This window comes from Capsicum annuum, chromosome 9 (genome assembly GCF_002878395.1).
Source record: "Capsicum annuum cultivar UCD-10X-F1 chromosome 9, UCD10Xv1.1, whole genome shotgun sequence".
NCBI lineage: Eukaryota > Viridiplantae > Streptophyta > Magnoliopsida > Solanales > Solanaceae > Capsicum > Capsicum annuum.
In genome coordinates, this window is record NC_061119.1 from 7366476 (window position 1) to 7385251 (window position 18776).

General features: G+C 34.3%; 1 protein-coding gene and 1 long non-coding RNA gene across 2 annotated transcripts; one reads left to right on the top strand and one right to left on the bottom strand.

The window, feature by feature from the left end:
• The first annotated feature begins 843 nt into the window (after positions 1 to 843).
• Positions 844 to 7512, top strand: LOC107843093 (tetratricopeptide repeat protein 1). The gene is made up of 5 exons (XM_016687262.2): positions 844 to 1228; positions 2738 to 2917; positions 5289 to 5415; positions 5911 to 6024; positions 7146 to 7512. The coding sequence occupies exons 1-5, from the start codon at positions 974 to 976 to the stop codon at positions 7259 to 7261; spliced, it is 792 nt and encodes a 263-aa protein (XP_016542748.1). The 5' UTR covers positions 844 to 973; the 3' UTR covers positions 7262 to 7512.
• Positions 7513 to 8801: 1289 nt separating this feature from the next.
• Positions 8802 to 13436, bottom strand: LOC107843094. Its single transcript, XR_007044402.1, has 2 exons — positions 10825 to 13436; positions 8802 to 9721 (listed from the first exon to the last, which is right to left on the bottom strand). It is a non-coding gene; the product is annotated as an uncharacterized LOC107843094 (long non-coding RNA).
• Positions 13437 to 18776: the final 5340 nt, after the last annotated feature.

Here is an 18776-nt window from a genome sequence, read left to right on the forward strand (position 1 = left end):
CTCAGACTAGGAGTAAATTTTCCCTATAAATAGAGGGGTTTTGTTCATTTTATTTACAATCTAATGATCTCTCATCCCTTAAGAGAAGAAATAAGAATCACTCTCTCTATTCTCTCTACTCTTCTTCTTTATTCTTTGTTGTTTTATAACACAAAGTATGTTTTACATAGAAATAAGTTATTCACACACAGTAAAATCTTTCATGTATAAGAAAATTAAATAAATAATTTAGCGGCACCCTAAAATTTAATAACAACTCATCATTTCTTATGTTTTAGGAACGAAAAATGAAGGAAATAAATTAAATAAATTCCTACAAAAATAAATTTATTTGAAAGATAATATTTGTTATCTAAAAAATAGGAAGCAGTGATCTGTTAATATAATATCCATATTTAAAATTTTAAAATCTGAGAAAACGGCTATTAATGTAAATATTATATATGTCATAATTGAAATTCATTAAATATGGCCATGTCTATGTAATTATTTTTATAATAGTGGCTAATTGTGTTCTTTTTTTATTAGTAGGTATATTTTAGTTGGGTGATTTTTGATAGTTTGTAAAAGTTAGGGTATAAAATTATATTTAAAATTTTTTTTTTTCAAAAGTTAATTTTTTTTTTTGGCGAAACACAACTCTAGCTCTAATTTCAACTCCAACTTCAACTCTAAATTTAAAATTTTTTAGTTTTCATGATTAAATGGTTATTTAATTTAGTTTTAAAGATTAATCAAATTAAACACTTGTAAAATGAAACAAGACAAATAAAAGTAAATGGACGGTGTATCCGATATTTCGACCCGACCCGAGCTTTATGAGTACAATACCGCTAACAACCAAACGACGTGTTGTATTCTTTACTTCCAGTCACCTTTCTCCATCCTCAAGCAAAAAAGTTTACTTCTCCATAATAAAAGACTCAAAAGACGAAGAAGAAAGTTGTAGAAGAATCAAGAAGCTTACAGAAAAATGGTGTTGATTGAACAAGTACAATGGGAAGTACCAAAAGTAAACTCTTCCAAATCTCCGGCGAAATCTTCTCCGGCGACGGCGGCGGAATCTGCGGCTGCGTCAGAACGTGGTTACGTGTCGGATGGATATGAGACAGCGAGTGATACAGAACTGAATGAATCGGAAAATGGAAGTAATAGGGAATCGGAAAACGCGGTCAATACGGCGTCGTCTTCTTCGCAGACTGAACCAAATCAGGAAGAGCTCAATGAGGTAATGTTGCTGGTGTGACAAGTATTGTATTGTATTGTATTAGTTGAGTTGTGTGCAAGTTAGCTCAGATACCACGGTTATCATAAAGAGTAATGTTTTCTTCCCATCTGTTGTTGCTGGTGGGAGGGTGCCGGTATCCTGTGTAATTAGTCGAAGTGCGCGCAAGCTGGACCGGACACACGGTTATTAAAAAATAAAAAAAAGTAAAAAAAAAATAAAAAAAAAATAAAGAGTAATGTGTTTGAGTTTGCGCTCAAGGGTGTGGCTTAGTAGCCTATGAAGTGGATTGAGAATCAGGAGGTTTTAGGTTCAAATTTCAATGTAGAAATCAAGCACTCCATAAAAAAAATAGTAATTTTTGCTTGAGTGTAGGATGCTTTCCAAGATAGATAATTTATCTTTAGAAAAATCTAATGATTAGGAGATTTGAAACTTGTGCAGAAAATTTTGATGATAATATTTTTTTGGCCTTGGGCCTTGGGTAGAAATCTCACTGAAGTAAATGCACTTTTTCTTTTTGTCGGTCATGGTATGAAGCTGAGTGTCGGCCAGTTAAGAACTCATACATTCAAAAGTTGAAGGTGAGGATGTTGAGATGGATGTGTGGACCTATCAGGAGAGATAGGGTTAAAAATGAGGTTATTCAAGAGAAGGTGGGAGTGACTTCGGTGGAAGACAAGATGCGGGAAGTGAGGTTGCGATTATTCAGGCATGTGATGAGGAGGTGCACAGATGCTTCAGTACGGAGGGGTGAAAAGGCTGGCTATGGATGATTTTAGGCGGGGTAGAGATAGGCCGAAGAAATATTAGAGGGAGGTGATAAGACATGACATGGAACGGTTACAGCTTACGGAGGACATGACTCTTGATAGGAAGGTGTGGAGGATGCGAATTAGGATAGAGGGTTAGTGGGTAGGAGTGCGTCCGTAATAGTAGGGAGAAACGATCTGTGCCTTTAGTTTCTTGTTTGTAGTGTTTTGATGATGTTTGTGCTCTCGAATAGATAGTTGATTGTGTTACTTTGTTGGTGTCTTGTTTCTTTTATTATCTAACGGTGTGCTATCCCTTTTTTTTTAATGTTTTTTGTTTGTTATATTGTTATCTGTCCTGAGACGAGGTCTATCGGAAACAACCTCTCTACTTCATTTGAGGTAGTGGTATGTGGTATGGATTGTGTACACTTTACCCCCCAGACCCCACTGTTGGGAATACAAGTGGGAATACACTGGGCATGTTGTTTTTTTTTTATGCAAAATCACTTCCTAATCCTCTTCCGCCATTTTATTTTCCCTCTCGACATTGAGGGATTTCATCATTAATGTATTTGCGTGAATCCAATCTACCTGTCCTTCTTTCTCTTGTTAAAGGTTTTGCTCATTGCCATTTCAACTTTCACTGCTGCCCATTGTGGGATTTTTCTGGGTATATTGTTGTTCTTAGTTGGTGACACTGTACTAAGATAATATCTCTCGACAATTATTAATATGATCCTTTCATTTTGAGGAGCAGAGAGACTTGGCTCAAGCAAATGATGCAAAAGTTGAAGGCAATACATTGTTCAAGGAAGGGCTTTATGAAGAGGCATTGTCAAAATATGAGCTAGCCTTACAAGTTGCAGCAGATATTCCTTCGAGTACTGAAATTCGTTCAATATTCCATGCTAATCGTGCAACTTGTTTCTCCAAGCTGGTAAGCTCAGCGTATGCTTTTTGCACACTTCAAAATCAGATTCATCATTTCAAAATTCGTTCATGGGTTGGCAGTGCAGATAAGTTTATATTTTACTAAAGAATAGTTCTCCGAAATTGTTAGAAGCTTTTACATTTATACATTTAGTATATGTTTCATAACTATATAGCTCTTCATTGATTTGCATGTCCCACTCAGATTCTTACTTCTTGTAGTATATCAATTTAGTTAGGTCTCAAATAAGTACTGAAATTGAATTTGCAGCTTTTTCTGATCATTTGAACATTCAAAAGACACCTGTCATCCTTCTATATTGGATATTGGAAATTCTGACTGGCTAGTAGAAACCATGCTTGACTTTTTGAGTCTTTACGCAACCTGTAAAAGAGCTATTCAATATATATTCTCCAACACACACTCGTTGCTGAATATCAATGGAATTACCTTTATCTGGTCAAAAAAAATTCCGACGGGCTTAAAAAGGCTAATACTTAGTCTTGTCTTCTTATCAATGGGACATTTTTGTCAAAATTTAACATACCAATTATCAACAAATTGGCCTCAATCCCAAAGGCTTTTTTATTAGAGGTTCTATACCTTTATAGGTTTATTTACCCTTTCCATATATCTTGTATGAGGAGTTTGCAGTCACATCAATAAACTTTTAGTTTTGTGAAAAATATCAGATCTTAAAGTTGAGGATTCTCTAGATCGCACTTGCCACTAATATACAAATTTTCGAACCAAATTTAAAGGACTGACGAACATATAGGATCTAATATAAGTGTGATGGCATATTTCAGAAGAAATAATCTCTAGTAAAAATGTGACGGAAAAATCATGTCAAATAGGTATATATGGTGTAATGTTTAAGTTCCATACTTTATATTGTTAACATTTGTTGACAGCAGAGAAAGTTACTTTGGCCCAAATTTTGGAGGAAAACTAGACACATTATAACTCTTATTTTACCTATGTGAGGGTCATTTGTCGTCATGAAACCAGTAGATATTTGATGGAAAGAGACTTCGCAATATGCTGGGAAACCCAGTTTGTTTGTTTTGCCCCCCCCCCCCCCCCCCCCACACACACACACACACACAAAAATTTCTAGAGGAGATATTCTTGTGATTGTATATGTCTATGTCTACTTGCTATCCCCCTTTGTACTTTCCGAGTACCTTCTTCGCACAGAACATTATACCTTACCTTTCCCAAAAAAAAATTCATGTGTACTCGTGAGGGGGGGTGGAAACACACTATTTATCTTTATATTCTGTAACCTTAAGACATATTTTTTAAGGTCTCGAAGATTTCATCTCATCCCCCAAATAAATAATGAAGAGAGTAATCCTAATTTTGATCTTTGTAATAGGAGTTTTATGCCTCTTGCTTTTTCTTTATCACCCATTGTGCTTTCTTTCTTTCTTTCTTTTCTTTTTTTGTATGATTTCCTCAATTGGTCAAATTTTTTGTTGGCAAATTGACCCACTTAGGTTGTTTCACCAAGCTTTGGGCAACTGTTTTACCACTTCCTTGATTGCATGAGTTCTTATCATGCATGGTCGCAAATTCTTTATAGCTCCAACCTGGTAATGGGGCTTTGTTGCCCCTTTTATAGGTGGGTTGTTGGATAACGGGAAAGATCCAGCCAAAGCGGGTCATCTTTAGAAGTTTGAGAGGGCAAGAGAATGATTAACGCGTTCTTACTTTTTTCCTGCTCTAGGAATAGTACAAAAGGGACTTTTAGTATTATTTATTCAGTTATAAGCCAGTAACATCTTCCTTCTTAGGGGTCGATGTGTTGGGCTTAATGCTGGCGTGATGTGAAACTGGCTACTGGCTAGTAGTTTGAAAGCTCCAATAAGTCATTGAGAGGGTATTGCAATCATGAATCATTTGACCGTAGTTGTCTAACTACTTCAATGTTTGGTATAGGAACTCTACAACATTTGGTTGTGTGGTTTTACATTAGAGTTATTGGGAATGGAGAAAGTTAGAGGGTGAGAAGATGTGTAGCTTAGTGAAAGAATGTGGTACCTATCTTTTTGTGTATTGCTTCCCAGTAAGCGGCATACCAGAAACAATTGTCGTCTCACCATTTTTCTGCAATTTCAAAAAATAAAAATTTGAAAGTTTACTTGGCACACGTATAGGTCACGAGTTGAAAAAAAAGGTTCAATTTGCACACATGATATTACATCTACCTTCACCTGATATTAGGAACAATTTTCACAATGTTCCTTTGCTTTTCCCATATCTTTGTTTGATACTTTTCCCATGTAGCGTGTAAGATATCAATTGTGTTAATCTGTGTGAGTTTTTGTTGTATCTACTAATGATGATAGCGATTTTACTTTTTCATATACAGGGGAAACATGAAGAGACAGTCAAGGAATGCACTAAAGCATTAGAACTAAATCCTACATATATTAAGGCTCTGGTTAGAAGAGCAGAGGCACATGAAAAGCTTGAACACTTTGATGAGGCTATTACTGGTAAATATCGGGTTCTGAATTTGTACCATGTTTATTCGGTACAGTGTCATTGTGACTGGTACTTCTTAGCTGCATCACTAAATAAGTAGTATCCATACTCGCATTTACTGGGCTACTTTGTGGAAATCTTATGTTTTCTAGTCTGGCTCTCCTATGCCTTCTCCTTGTTCCCATTGCCTTCTCCTTGTTCCCATCCTCTGACCTGAAAAAAGAATTTTCAAAAAGAGTGCTCTTGTATGTTACTCATGTGCCTCTCGTAATAATTCCACACCACTCAAATGTTTCACGTTATTGGTGAATAATTAAATCACTGGAGTTCTACTATGTATATCTGAAACAACCTCTTTACCTTGTAGGGGTAAGGTTTGTGTACACACTACCTTCCCCAGACCCAATTTGTGGGGGATTGCACTGGTTATGTTGCTGTTGTTTGGAGTTCTACTTCAGCTCTTTTTTGTCTGCTCTTATTCCCTTTGGTTTTTTAAAATCTTGCAGACATGACAAAAATCTTGGAATTGGAACCCTCACATGACCAAGCTAGGAGAAGTGTGATACGTTTAAAGCGATTAGCTGATGAGAAGCGAGAAAAGATGAAAGAAGAGATGATTGGTGAGCTTAAAATCTCCTGTCTTTGCATGGATTAATCATCTATGTTTCTTTTCTAATGTAACTCTGTAAATAGCAGAGATCTTTCCCATGCAATTGTTAGTGGTTTGGCATTTTCGCCCCACTTATTTATGTTAGTCAGCAGGAAGGGTATCTAGTCCATGTCACTCACATGATTGTGGACGACTATCTTTTTGCACTCAGAGATTCTGTGTTGCTTCTCAGGCTAGCCGTTTAGGAAAGTTTGAACATGACTTGCATGCTTTAGCAACTACCTACTAATTTTTCTACCTCCTAATTTTTCACATCATTCTGAAAAGGGTATAGTAATGGCATAAGTTTTGAATATTCAAGATTGCGACTGTTCTTTGGCTGGTAGTCTTTACTTTGTACTTTGGCAGACAACAGTTTTAGCCTTTAGGGGCTGTTTGGTTACAGGGTTAGGAGTTATCCCAGTGTAATTTTGGGATTAAATGTTTCCAGTGGTTGGTTGTGGGTATTAGCTAAACCAGGAAAATTTTATACCATAATCTCAGTATTATCTATCCCCCCATGGAAGTATGGATTATAATTGTATAACCTTGTTTTGAATCTAAGGACCCCTAAGACAATTAACTGTGACATTTACAATGCACATCTAGAGTTGACAAGATCACTAGCTTTTGGTACGAGTCACCAAGGAACTTAAATGTTGTTAGCTTTACTGCTTAATTGTGTGTTGCTGCTGAATGCACTTCTGTGCTTAACGTACTATAGCTACTGTTCTGGATTCCATGAGATTGCCTCCTAGCTTTTAGGTCCTTTGTCTCTTCCGACTGATTGTCATTGTATCATCTCAAGTTCTTCAAAAGGAAGTTTGGCCCGTGGATTAACACCTTTATTACTGTATGATCTGAGACAACTTATGGTATTTATTTTATCACGATTCTTCGTTTTGCTTTCAAGACAACTCATCAATCGTGTGCATTGCCCACTTCTATTTTCTGTTTCTTTGGGTGTTAATGATTTGTATTTATTTCAAAATTTCGTGTTTGGCATCCCACACAATTTGTGTATATTCATGACTGTGCATCTTTGATTTAACACTCCCTGAGGAAGCTAAACTATCTTTCTTTATATTGCAGGCAAGCTCAAAGAAATGGGAAATTCCATTTTGGGCCGATTTGGTATGAACGTCGACAACTTCAAAGCAGTTAAAGATCCAAATACTGGTTCCTACTCAATTTCATTTCAGAAGTGATAGAGGGATTTTCTCACCCAAAACAGGACATTTGGGGCATGCAGGTTTTGAACAATGAATCAGTGTTGCTTTCAACTTTCAAGTATATAAGTTTTGGCCATAAATTTGAAATTTGATGTCTCTAAATGTTAAAGCAGATGACTCGTAGCTTTGGCATTTCTACTATTGCATGACCAGTGGACTGTACAGATATGTTATTGAACTCCGTTTATCGTACCTAGTTTTTCATTACAAGACATTTTCAGAGGGCGTATCTTGCTATCGTGGGATATTAGTGTTTTTTCTCCTCTTAAACGACGTAGTAAATGAACTTTGGACCCAAAGCATCTCATGGTAATATCATGCCCTTCCAAGTTCAAGAATAATGGTACTTGAGCTGGTGGTCTTTTGGAACAGCTTCTCTCTACCTCCCCTAGGTAGTGGTAAGGTTCGAACACACTTTACCCTTTCCAGACCTTATCCGTGGGATTTCGCTGAGTATGTTGTTGCTAACGTCAATGGATACGAACAACTATTTCTTCCCAATTGCCAATGTTTTGGTGAACTGGAGTCATTGTGTTGTGTGCTATGAGAGTGATCAAATGATCCACAGATCCATTGCCATAAGTCACATGCACCAAAATATATTCCGTGTAATTACATAAGTGGCCTAAAGGATCGAATGTAGTCTTTCCCTGATAATTTGTGGGGTAGAGAGATTTTTCAGTAGATCCTCAACTCAGACGACAATAGTTATACCTCAATTTCAAGTAGGTTGAGATCTATATATACCTCAATTTTAAGTAAGCTGAGATCTATATGAATCATCAATGATAATGTGGTGTTTTTCGTCATTACATAATGTTACACATCCACTATTTGATGAGATCAGCTGTTTGATGAGTACAATGTTGGATAAGTTTTATGTACATAATGCTACGCTAATTTGATGGATAGACCTACTAAAAAAGTTTAGTAGAGTAAGGGGTAGAGCTACTATAAAAAAATATGATAAAGGACAAAGTAGCATTATTAAATAATAAGTTAAAAAAATGGTTAATGATATGTTTTCGCACAATATAATACAATAAAATTTAAATAACAATCACATTGTTGTTTGCTTGATTTAGCAGTGAGGTTTCATATCTGAACTATTAAATATGAGTTTCTTATCTTAATTATCAATACAATATTTATCAAAAGACATCAACCTACTAACAATGGGGGAGAAAGCATAGCATGTTGCAATAAAAGCTTAATTCGAGGCGTCAGCAAAACACTACCATCTGTTCCAAAAACAAAAGTCCCTTAGCGCCCCAGAACGGGAGTGGGCGACGGCCCTATGCACAGGCAACAACAGCACCAGCACCGGCTTTATAGCATTCGAATCAAATCTATTTGTTGGCTTTCCCAATTCATTCGTGAATTAGTGAATAATAATTCAAGAGCGTGAAGTACCTAAATTATCAATTATTTGTATTTCACACATGAATATTCAGGTAGCAAAAGTGAACAAGTAATAGTATAAGTACAAAACTAAAAAAATACAAGATACTCCACATTTGTTTTTGACCTTTCGCTCTTTGAAAAATTAATGGATGTTGTGAATAACTATCTACTACACATTTGTTTTTGACCCTTCACTCTTTGAAAAATTAACGGATGTTGTGAATAACTATCTACTAGAATAATTCAAGACATGAGGAATGTATATACAAGAGGATGTCAAAGCTTCCTAGCCCTTGCATTAAATCTAATAAATGTGAAAAAAAAATACAAACACCATTAATGTAAATAAAAAACAAATTTGAGAGAGATCTAATAAATGTGAAAAAAATACAAACACCATTGCCATGACTTCTAACATGTTGAGCTCGGCTCTATGAATCCTTACTGACCACGTCGTTCCATTTAAGCTCGCCTTAGATGACATCTAGTAGACTCACATAAACCACGGCTAGATGTCAGCTAAGGCGAAGTCAGATACCGAGATATCACCAAGTGACTCGATGTAGTCCCCTTCTGCACCAAAGTTGGTAAACAGTCATGTGGAATAAATCATAAGTTTTCGGGCTACTATACCACGCGAAGTGCCTTCTAACGATACCTAGATTCTTATACATGTTGAGGTACGTTCGTTCAGGCACAGAGAGCAGTATCTTCTTTAGGTGTGGAATATCTCTTTCATTAACAATAACTGAGAACTTGCTCCAGTCTAATATGTTGGCTAATGGAAGATCATAGTAGTACGAAATTAGTACAGGGACACAGCCATGCTGAATAGCATCACTGACTCTAGCTGTATTTAACTCGTAACCTTTGACGTGGAGACAGTATCTACTTCTCCGAAATCCTTCCTTGTAAGGGAAAGATGAACTCCCGGAGAATATATCGAAGGAGCTATCGTTCTTCCATTGCTACAATAAATCTCGTCTTGCAAGAGAATTTTGGACACGACCAGCAAAGAAGACGAGCTTGTATCTGCAAAAAAATAAATAAAGCAAATCATAGGCAGTTTAACCACTAAGTTCAAGATGGATTGGTGTGGTTTCTCTACACCTAGGAGACCAGAATATCGAACCATGAAGGAAAAAAAACAAGAATTGATCGTTCAAGTATTCCAAATTATTGACGAAGTGGTGTCCTGTGATGCCGCTTGGTGCAAGGTACATCCGCCCCCGTCTCTGAGGAGGCTTATCCATTATTTCGGACAGATGAGTGAAGAGAGAGCATTCGGCTGAATATAGCTTGAAAGCAGGCCGGCGACAAGGTAAATAAGAGATCAAGTGAGGCTTAATAATCTCGGTAGCTGCAAATTTTATTGTTGGGAAGAAAGTGGGACTACCAGAGTTGCAGAAGAAGAAGAAGATAAGGGAATCACCTTTCTGTTGATGTAAAGCACACGCTTGGTGGGGGTGTTAGGGTGGGGGGTGGGGGGTGGAGGTTATGATAGATCTTTCTGTCAACTGGTATTTACGTGTATATATTTGTTTGAAGGGGAGCCTGAGTAACTAGTAAAGTTGTTGCCATGTGACCAGGAGGTCAGGGGTTCAAGCCTTGGAAACAGTCTCCGACAGAAAAGTAAGGTAAGGTTGTGTACAATACACCCTTGTGGTTGGGCCCTTCCCCGAACTCTTCGCATAGCGGGAGCTTTAGTGCACCGGGCTGCCCTTTTTTCAAAAAGAAAGATGTCATATCATCGCTTCTAAACTAAGTGGATTCTCCATAAAACCACCTCTACTTCAATAACCGAAACTCAACTTGCGTATAGGTCAAGATCGTCCTAATTAAGTGTATTTGCAGTTCTCCTACCACTAGTTTATATCAACAAGAGTTAGCAAAGTTTCTGCATTTGGAAACAGTATAAGCCAGAGGAAAGTTTTCTAATACCAAAGTTACGTTCTTGTATGCGACAGAGGCATCTATTTAGCTAAAAGTAGAAACCAGCTGATCCATAGGCACACAATTGAAACAAAAGAAAGACTAACGAAAGATAATAACATCGAACACACACAAAACAAGTAGTCGTCCAAAATCACTTATTGACAGAAATTGCAATACAATGCAGTTAAATGACGTCATACCTCGCATCTGGAGGGTTCAACACTTGCTCGTGTTGGCGAGGCCAAACTTGGGGCAGCCCAATATGTTTGTGGGCAACGTATAGCCTCTGAAAGTATCTCGACGAGCAAGTAACCTGAATTGAGTTATGATGCAATTCTTGATGCTCAGAGGCAGCATCTCGACCGATAGAATGACAGTACACATAAAAATGATCAGCACCACCAGATGCATTCGAACTCTGATCTAACTCTATCAGTTTATACAGCAACAAAATCTTCAATCGCCGAGGCAGAATGCACACGAGGATGATTTCGCATAACGTTGATCGAAAACGGCATAAAGTAAAAATGAGCCTCTTCTGGTTTCTGAGTAACAAAAGAACTACCCAAAAGAGCAATCTTGAACATGTGCTCACTAAAGTAATTTCCTAACTTTGGATCAAAGGGGTTTGTATGAGGAAGAAAAATACTCGAAAAAATCGAAGACTTGTTGCTCGTAAAAGCATCTGGATACACAATCTTCATAATCAGCAGCAAATAACTCCCAATCATGATAAGGACTAACACTAGTTGACAAAATTTCAGCTTCACTAGACCTATTCATTGGTTCAAGATTCTTCATTCCCACTTTCTCTTGAACATCAAACTGAACAAAAACTCCATTTTTATGTCTAAAATTCTTCATTTTTGTTTGTACCATTAGTAAAACTCCCACCATTACAACTACAATCAACATTACAGAAAAGGGTCTGAGAAAACCCCACCATCTGAAAAGTTTAAAACTTTTTCTAAAAGCATAAAAAGCCATATTCATCAACAGAGAAATCAAGAAACTTATCTGTGTCAGCTTAAAAAATCCTCTTTTATAATAACCGTGGTGTCTGGGTCAGCTTTCGCACAACTCAACTAAATGCACGGGATAACTGCCACCTCCCACTAGTTATCGGGCAACTCTATCCACCAAGGTTAGGACAAATAGGAAGAATCACCTAGAAGAAAAACACAAAAACCTTCTCTAAAAGCCACAAAATTCAATATTTATCAACAGACAAATGAAGAAACTTGTCAGGATCAGCTTAGAAAACCTTTCTTTTCAACCCCAAGAAACAGAAAAAACCCAAAAACCTTCTCTAAAAGCACAAAAAATCCATAATTTATCAATAGAGAACTCAAGAAACTCATCTGGATCAGCTTAAAAATCCATTTTTTCAATCCCACAAAGAAGAAAAACACAAAAGCCTTCTCTAAAAGCCACCCAAAAAGAAGAAAAGCACAAAAGCCTTCTCTAAAAGCCACCCAAAAAAAAAAACTCCTTTTTTAAATAACCGTGGTGTCTGGACCATCTTTTGCGCACCTCGACTAATTTCAGACCTCTCACCTCTCACCACCAACAACAATAGGTACCAGGTAACTCTATCGACTAATTTTACACCTCATACCTCTCACCAACAACAGCAACATTTATAGGTATCGACTAATTCTACACCTCAGATAACTCTATATATCGACTAATTCCACACTTCGCACCAACATTAATAGGTATCAAGTAACTCTATCGACTAATTCCTCACCTCTCACCAGCAACAACAATAGGTATCAGGTAACTCTATCGACTAATTCCACACCTCACACCTCACACCTGTCACCAGCAACACAATAGGTACCAGATAACTCTATATATGAGAAGAATTTTCCTAGTGTTTTTTACTAGAAAAATCCATATTTATCAACAGGCTAATCAAGAAACTTACTTGGATACATACATATTCTGAATCATTTAACCAAGAAAAACAGACATACAACTATGTTGCCCGAAAATACATTGAAAATATATATAGCTTACAAACCATGTTAAATACCAAACCTATTCAAAGTAAAGAACTAGCCGCACAACAAAAAGGATATATTACCCAGAAATGCCAGAATTACAATAATCTTATTGTTTTTTCAGGTACAAGTTCGAATTTAATCAAATCATGTTATTATTATGGATTATTATCTACAGTTTACACAACTACTGGAGAAGAGTTAGAAGGATTTCCAGATATTCACAATGGATTTATGATCTACAAGAGAATTACTAACGGACAATTATTTTATGTTTGATTTTATTCCGCTCCAGCCGAAATATTGTTTGATGAAGTTAAACAGACTATTACAGTAATTAAGATAGGTATGACCAGAGATTGTATTATTCCAGAAGAAATATGTGAACAAGATGAGATACCAAAAACATAGATACCAGGATTTTACTGCAACAAAAGAGTTATTGGACTTAGTAATATATTATCAGAATTACTTAATAATTATTCAAATCAGAAACCCATTTAGATATATAGCTCGAGGAATCAAACATTGGTTTATTCAACTTGTAAAGAAGTTAGAGACCAAGACATGAAAGAACTTAGAAAATAGGGATTAACACTCAAACCAGAAGAACAACCATTAACGAGATATATCAAAAAAGAAATTATTTCAGAAGAAGCTACGGAACAATTTTGTGAAAAAGTTGGTCAAAAATACAATGATCACATATGTAGTAGATGTAGTGGCAGGCACAACTTTATTCCAGATGTGATGCTACACTGAAAAGAAGATAGAGAAAAGAAGATAGCAACGGATCAATAATGGAGATAAAAACGGAGATATTAATTATGAAAGAGACATGTAACAAAATAAGATAGACTTTTTTCTTTCTTTACGTAAATTATTAATCTATTGTATAGACTTTTTGACTATTTGACTATTGTTAGTCTAGGTATTAATAACTTTTGTCCTTATTTATATTTTTAAGTCATTCTCTTCTTTTAAAGAAGAAGACTTTTTGTAAAGTAGAGTTAGGACTATAAATAGGTTAGGTAAAACAAGTTAGGATACGTGTAAAAAAAATTAAAGCTTAGAATTATCAAATCTACTAGAACAGGTATATTCATTTACTAGTATGAATAGCTAAATTCATAAATTTTCAACAATCATGATAAGATAAAATAAGTTCATGTTAGTTGCTTTATAGTAGAATTATTCGAAAAATAGCATGTTAAGAAGTTTATTAGCAAAGTGAAAAAGGAGAAAAATCCCTAAGAACTATGTCATCCTAAAGGTGAAACCGGTGAGGCAATAAAGTCGTGATAGAGGAGTAGCCAGAGTAGAGGCGCTGTTTAAGAGAAAAGTATCCAGATTATCATGCTAATAGTGATCGAAGAATATGTTATTTAAGAATAATCTAGTATATAATAATCTAAAATGATCATATTTTGTTATGTGTATGATTGAAGGGAATATTTTGAAAAAGCATCATATGAAAAATGAATACTTATTTATCTGACGAAATGGTAGATAAATTTAAAATACTTGTTTTATATGTACTTAAGGATATAAAAATTACAAATAAGAAAAATCATATTAGAAAAAATATTTGATAAATATTTTATGACTAGAGTAAATTATATACCACACTTACCTAACTACTCTTACAAATGCTTATATACCAAACCTACATATCAACCATGATAAATTATGTATATTTGAAATTTTGAAAAATGAATATGAAAAATATACAATCAACAGAAAAACAAATGAAAACAAATTTAGATGAATATATAAGGACTAAAGATATAAAATATATACAATTTCTCAGTGAAAATATAGAAAAATTGAGATTAAAAAGAAAAAACTAAAATATATTATAATAAAGTATTTAACCAATTTTAAATGAAAGATAATCTTAAAATATTAATCTTATATATACTTAGAAATATAGAAATTATAGATATTAAGAGAATAATATTAGAAAAAATATTAAACTATAAAATTGAAATTATAAATTGGATAAAACAACTATAACTAGATAATTACCCAGATGGATATTATTCAGACTAGAATGTTAGAATATATTAGAAAAATTAGAGAAAACCAAAGTGACCTATATGAAGAAATTAATTATAGAAACCGACTCAAAGAAATAATGAAAAATCTAAAAGAAAAATTAATATGGATAAAAGAAACCTTAGAAAATTTAGAAAAAGTACAGATAAAAGTTTATATAACATAAAAAACTCATTAAGAGAAGAAGAAAGAAAGATAATTAATAGTATTAATAACCTTAATTCAGATATAAATTATAGTACAATTAGAATAAAATATTACACAGAAACTAGTAAACAAGCAGCTACTTTAGAATAAAATAATAAACTATGAGTACTTAAAATATTGGAGACAAGATATGAAAGAAATAAGATTAGAAGAAATACTTATGAAAAAGAATTTAATCAAATATTTTAGAACAAAAGATATAAAATATTTAGAATACCTTAAAAATAATATAGAAGAATTACAAAGACTAAGAGAAAAAATTAAAGAATACTACAGTAAAACATTTAACCAAATACCAGTTAATCACCTCCAAGATATGAACAATAAACTAAAAATAAAAATATTTAGAAAAGTTAAAATATCCACATACAAATAAAAATAAATCTATTATAATAGATTTATTAAAATTATCTACACCCCTTCTATTAAAGTTATCCGCACCCCCTACCAACCCCACAAAGAAGAAAAACACAAAAAACCCTCTTCTACGAGAACCAACAAACCATATATATATATATATATATTATATATCAACAGAAAAATCAAGAAACTTATTTGGGTCAGTTCAAAATTCCCATTTTTCCAACCCCACAAAGAAGAAAAACACAAAACCCCTTTTCTACGAGAACCAACAAACCATATATATAAAATCAAGAAACTTATTTGGGTCAGCTCAAAATTCCCATTTTTCCAACCCCACAAAGAAGAAAAACACAAAACCCCTTTTCTACAAGAACCAACAAACCATATATATATATATATATATGTGTGTGAATATATCAACAGAAAAATCAATTAACTTATTTGGTTCAGCTCAAAAATCCAATTTTTCCAACCCCACAAAGAAGAAAAACATAAGAACCTTTTTTACTGAACAGTATAATTAAACCAAAGTCCATTTTGACTCGAAGGTACTTATTGAAATGGAAATATAGGACTAATGGTTAAGCAAAGCAGGCGGCAAAAATTCTTCTTTTTTTTTTTTTTTAAATTATGTTTTATAATAATTGATAATTACAAGATGATGGAAGCAAATTCTTAGTCAACTTGAAAGCAACTGATGGTGATGGGTTTTCATTTTAATATTATTATTTTTTTAGGAATTCCAGGACAACTTGCAGCCGCTACACCCTCTGTCCTTTGGGTTAGCACTCTGTGGTGAATATTGTATGCGCACTGAGTAAATTCTTCACTGTGCAATAGTTCGTAAACCACACAGGAGATGTAAACTGCACTAGGTAAATCCTGTGCGACGAGCTTAATTGAAAAGATATTAAGGATGGATCGAACCCACGACTTCCGCTATGGGAAGTATCCCTCAAACCAACTCATGGGGGCCATTTTAATATTATTATTATGCAGCACAATCATGCAAAAAAAACATTACACCCATCAATTGCATTATTTTATATTATCTTACCATTTTCTTGAATTATGGCATTAGATGCCATTTACCTCAACAATTGGAGGTGGTTACTTTATAAAACCACTAAGGCCAATACTCCACCATTATTTTTTTTTCTTTTTGTCAAGTGGCACATGACTTTCTCTTTATGAAAGAAGAATTCTCTTATAAAAAGAGATTGTAATGCATGGCAACGACAGATGAAGAGAAAATTGCGAGTTGATTCATTACAGTTATAAAAGAGAGTTTAGGAAGATGTTATTTTTTTGTGTAGTTTTGAACTTAACTCTTGTCCAGAGTTGTTGAGTTATTGTAAGCAGGGAATTGTAGCCTGGAGGGGACAAGCTGAATCGGTGAAATAATTACTGCAGTGGGCTTGAGTCTCCTTAAAATTGTTGGTAAAATTATAATAAATATTACAATTGATTACAACTGAAAATTACAAATGAATAAAGAAAAAATTCCGTAGATGTCAAGATAGGAGATCTTAACAAGCCATTTCGGTTCAACGGGACTCACTTCAAGAGGTGGAAGGGTAAAGTATTTTTCTACTTGAGTCTTCTCCATGTCTCTTATTTATTGACTGCGAAGAATCTAAACAAAGTAAATAACTCTTCCATGAGTGATGAAAAACTCATTGCTCTTGAAGAGAAAGTGGAAAAATATAATAATGACTCCTATAAGTGTCGATATTTTTTACTTAATAGTCTGTCTGATAATTTTTATAATTATTATGATAGAACTTACTCTAGTACAAAGAAAATTTGGAAAGCCTTGCAGAGTAAGTATGATACTGAGGAGGCGGGAGCGAAAAAATATGCGGCTAGCAGATTTTCGTTTCCAAATGGTAGACGACAAATCAGCAGTAAACCAAGTTCAAGACTTTATAATGATTATTTGCGAACTTAGGTCCGAAGAAGTCAAAATTGGAGATAACCTTATTGTTTGTGGCATAATTGATAAACTTCCACCTTCGTGTAAAGAATTTCAAAAAAATATGCGCCACAAGCAAAAGGAAACTTCTCTTGAGACTTTAATAATGAGAATCCGCATGGAAGAAGAGGCAAGAGGCCAAGATGCACTTATGCAAACAGAAGAGAATAACATCACACCGAAGGTAAATTTAACTTCAAGTAATGCTACCCATGAACCTAACAAAAATACTATTTTGAAGCCTAAGAAGAAAAAATTCAAGAAAAATAATGATAGACATCTCAATAATAATAATGGTGGAAATAACCAAACAAAAAATCAACATGTACAAGAAAAAGGACCGTGCTTTGTCTGTGGCAAGAGTGAGCATAATTCTCGATTTTGCAGATATTAGAAACATGGGCCTACACCTCAGGCAAACGTTATCGAAGAACCTTTTGTGGTAGTGATAATAGACATAAACATGGTGATGAATGTTGATGGATGGTGGGTTGACTCTGGTGCAAACCGTCATGTCTGTTATGACAAAGATTGGTTTAAAAAATATACAAAATTTGAGGAGCCCAAAATCATCATGCTTGGAGATTCACACACAAGTCAAGTACTTGGAATGGAAGATGTCGAATTGAGATTTACTTCTGGAAGGGTATTAATCTTAAAAGATGTACTTTATACTCTTTCCATGAGAAAAAAAACTTGATGTCTAGTTTTCTTCTTAATAAAGAAAGCTTCAAATAGATTATTGAATCTGATCCATATGTAATTGTGAAAAATAATATTTTTGTGGGAAAAGGGTATGCATGTGATGGTATGTTCAAGTTGAATGTTGAAATGAATAAAACATCTACTTCTATTTATATGCTTTCTTCTACTAATTTTTGGCATGCTTGTTTGTTTCATATAAATGAACGTTATGTAGTTTAGGATTAATTCCAATGATCAAAAAGAATTTTAAAAAATGTGAAGCTTGTAGTAAAGCTAAAATCACAAAAAGACCTCATTTCCAAGTTGAAAGAAAAACTGAATTATTAGAATTAATTCACACTGATATTTATGAACTTGGTGAAATTTTAACTCATGGAGAAAATAGATATTTTATCACTTTTATTGATGATTTTTCTAAGTTTACATATGTTTAGTTAATGAAAAATAAAAGTGATGCATTTGAGAATTTTAAATTTTTTTCCATAAAGTTGAGAATCAGTTTAATAGAAAAATAAAAAGAATAAGAAGTGATAGAGGCCGTGAATATGAGTCACTTGAGTTCAATTCTTTTGTAAGATCATTGGGTATAATTCATGAAACTTCTCCTCCTTATTCTCCTGCATCTATCGGTATAGCGGAAAGAAAGAATAGAACTTTGGTTGAGTTAACTAATGCCATGCTAATTGAGTCTTGTGCACCTTTAAGTTTTTGGGGTGAAGGTCTGTTGACTGCTTGTTATTTGTTGAATCGTGTGCCTCATAAAAAGAGTAAATTAATACCTTTTGAATTGTAGAAAGGTCATAATCCAAATTTGGGATATCTAAGAGTTTGGAGTTGC

Excerpts from the sequence above, each read along its gene's own strand:
- LOC107843093 (XM_016687262.2), top strand. The coding sequence starts at position 974 with ATGGTGTTGATTGAACAAGTACAATGGGAAGTACCAAAAGTAAACTCT. Across the intron at positions 1,229-2,737 it reads ATCAGGAAGAGCTCAATGAG|AGAGACTTGGCTCAAGCAAA; the intron begins GTAATGTTGCTG and ends TTTGAGGAGCAG. Across the intron at positions 6,025-7,145 it reads GATGAAAGAAGAGATGATTG|GCAAGCTCAAAGAAATGGGA; the intron begins GTGAGCTTAAAA and ends TTTATATTGCAG.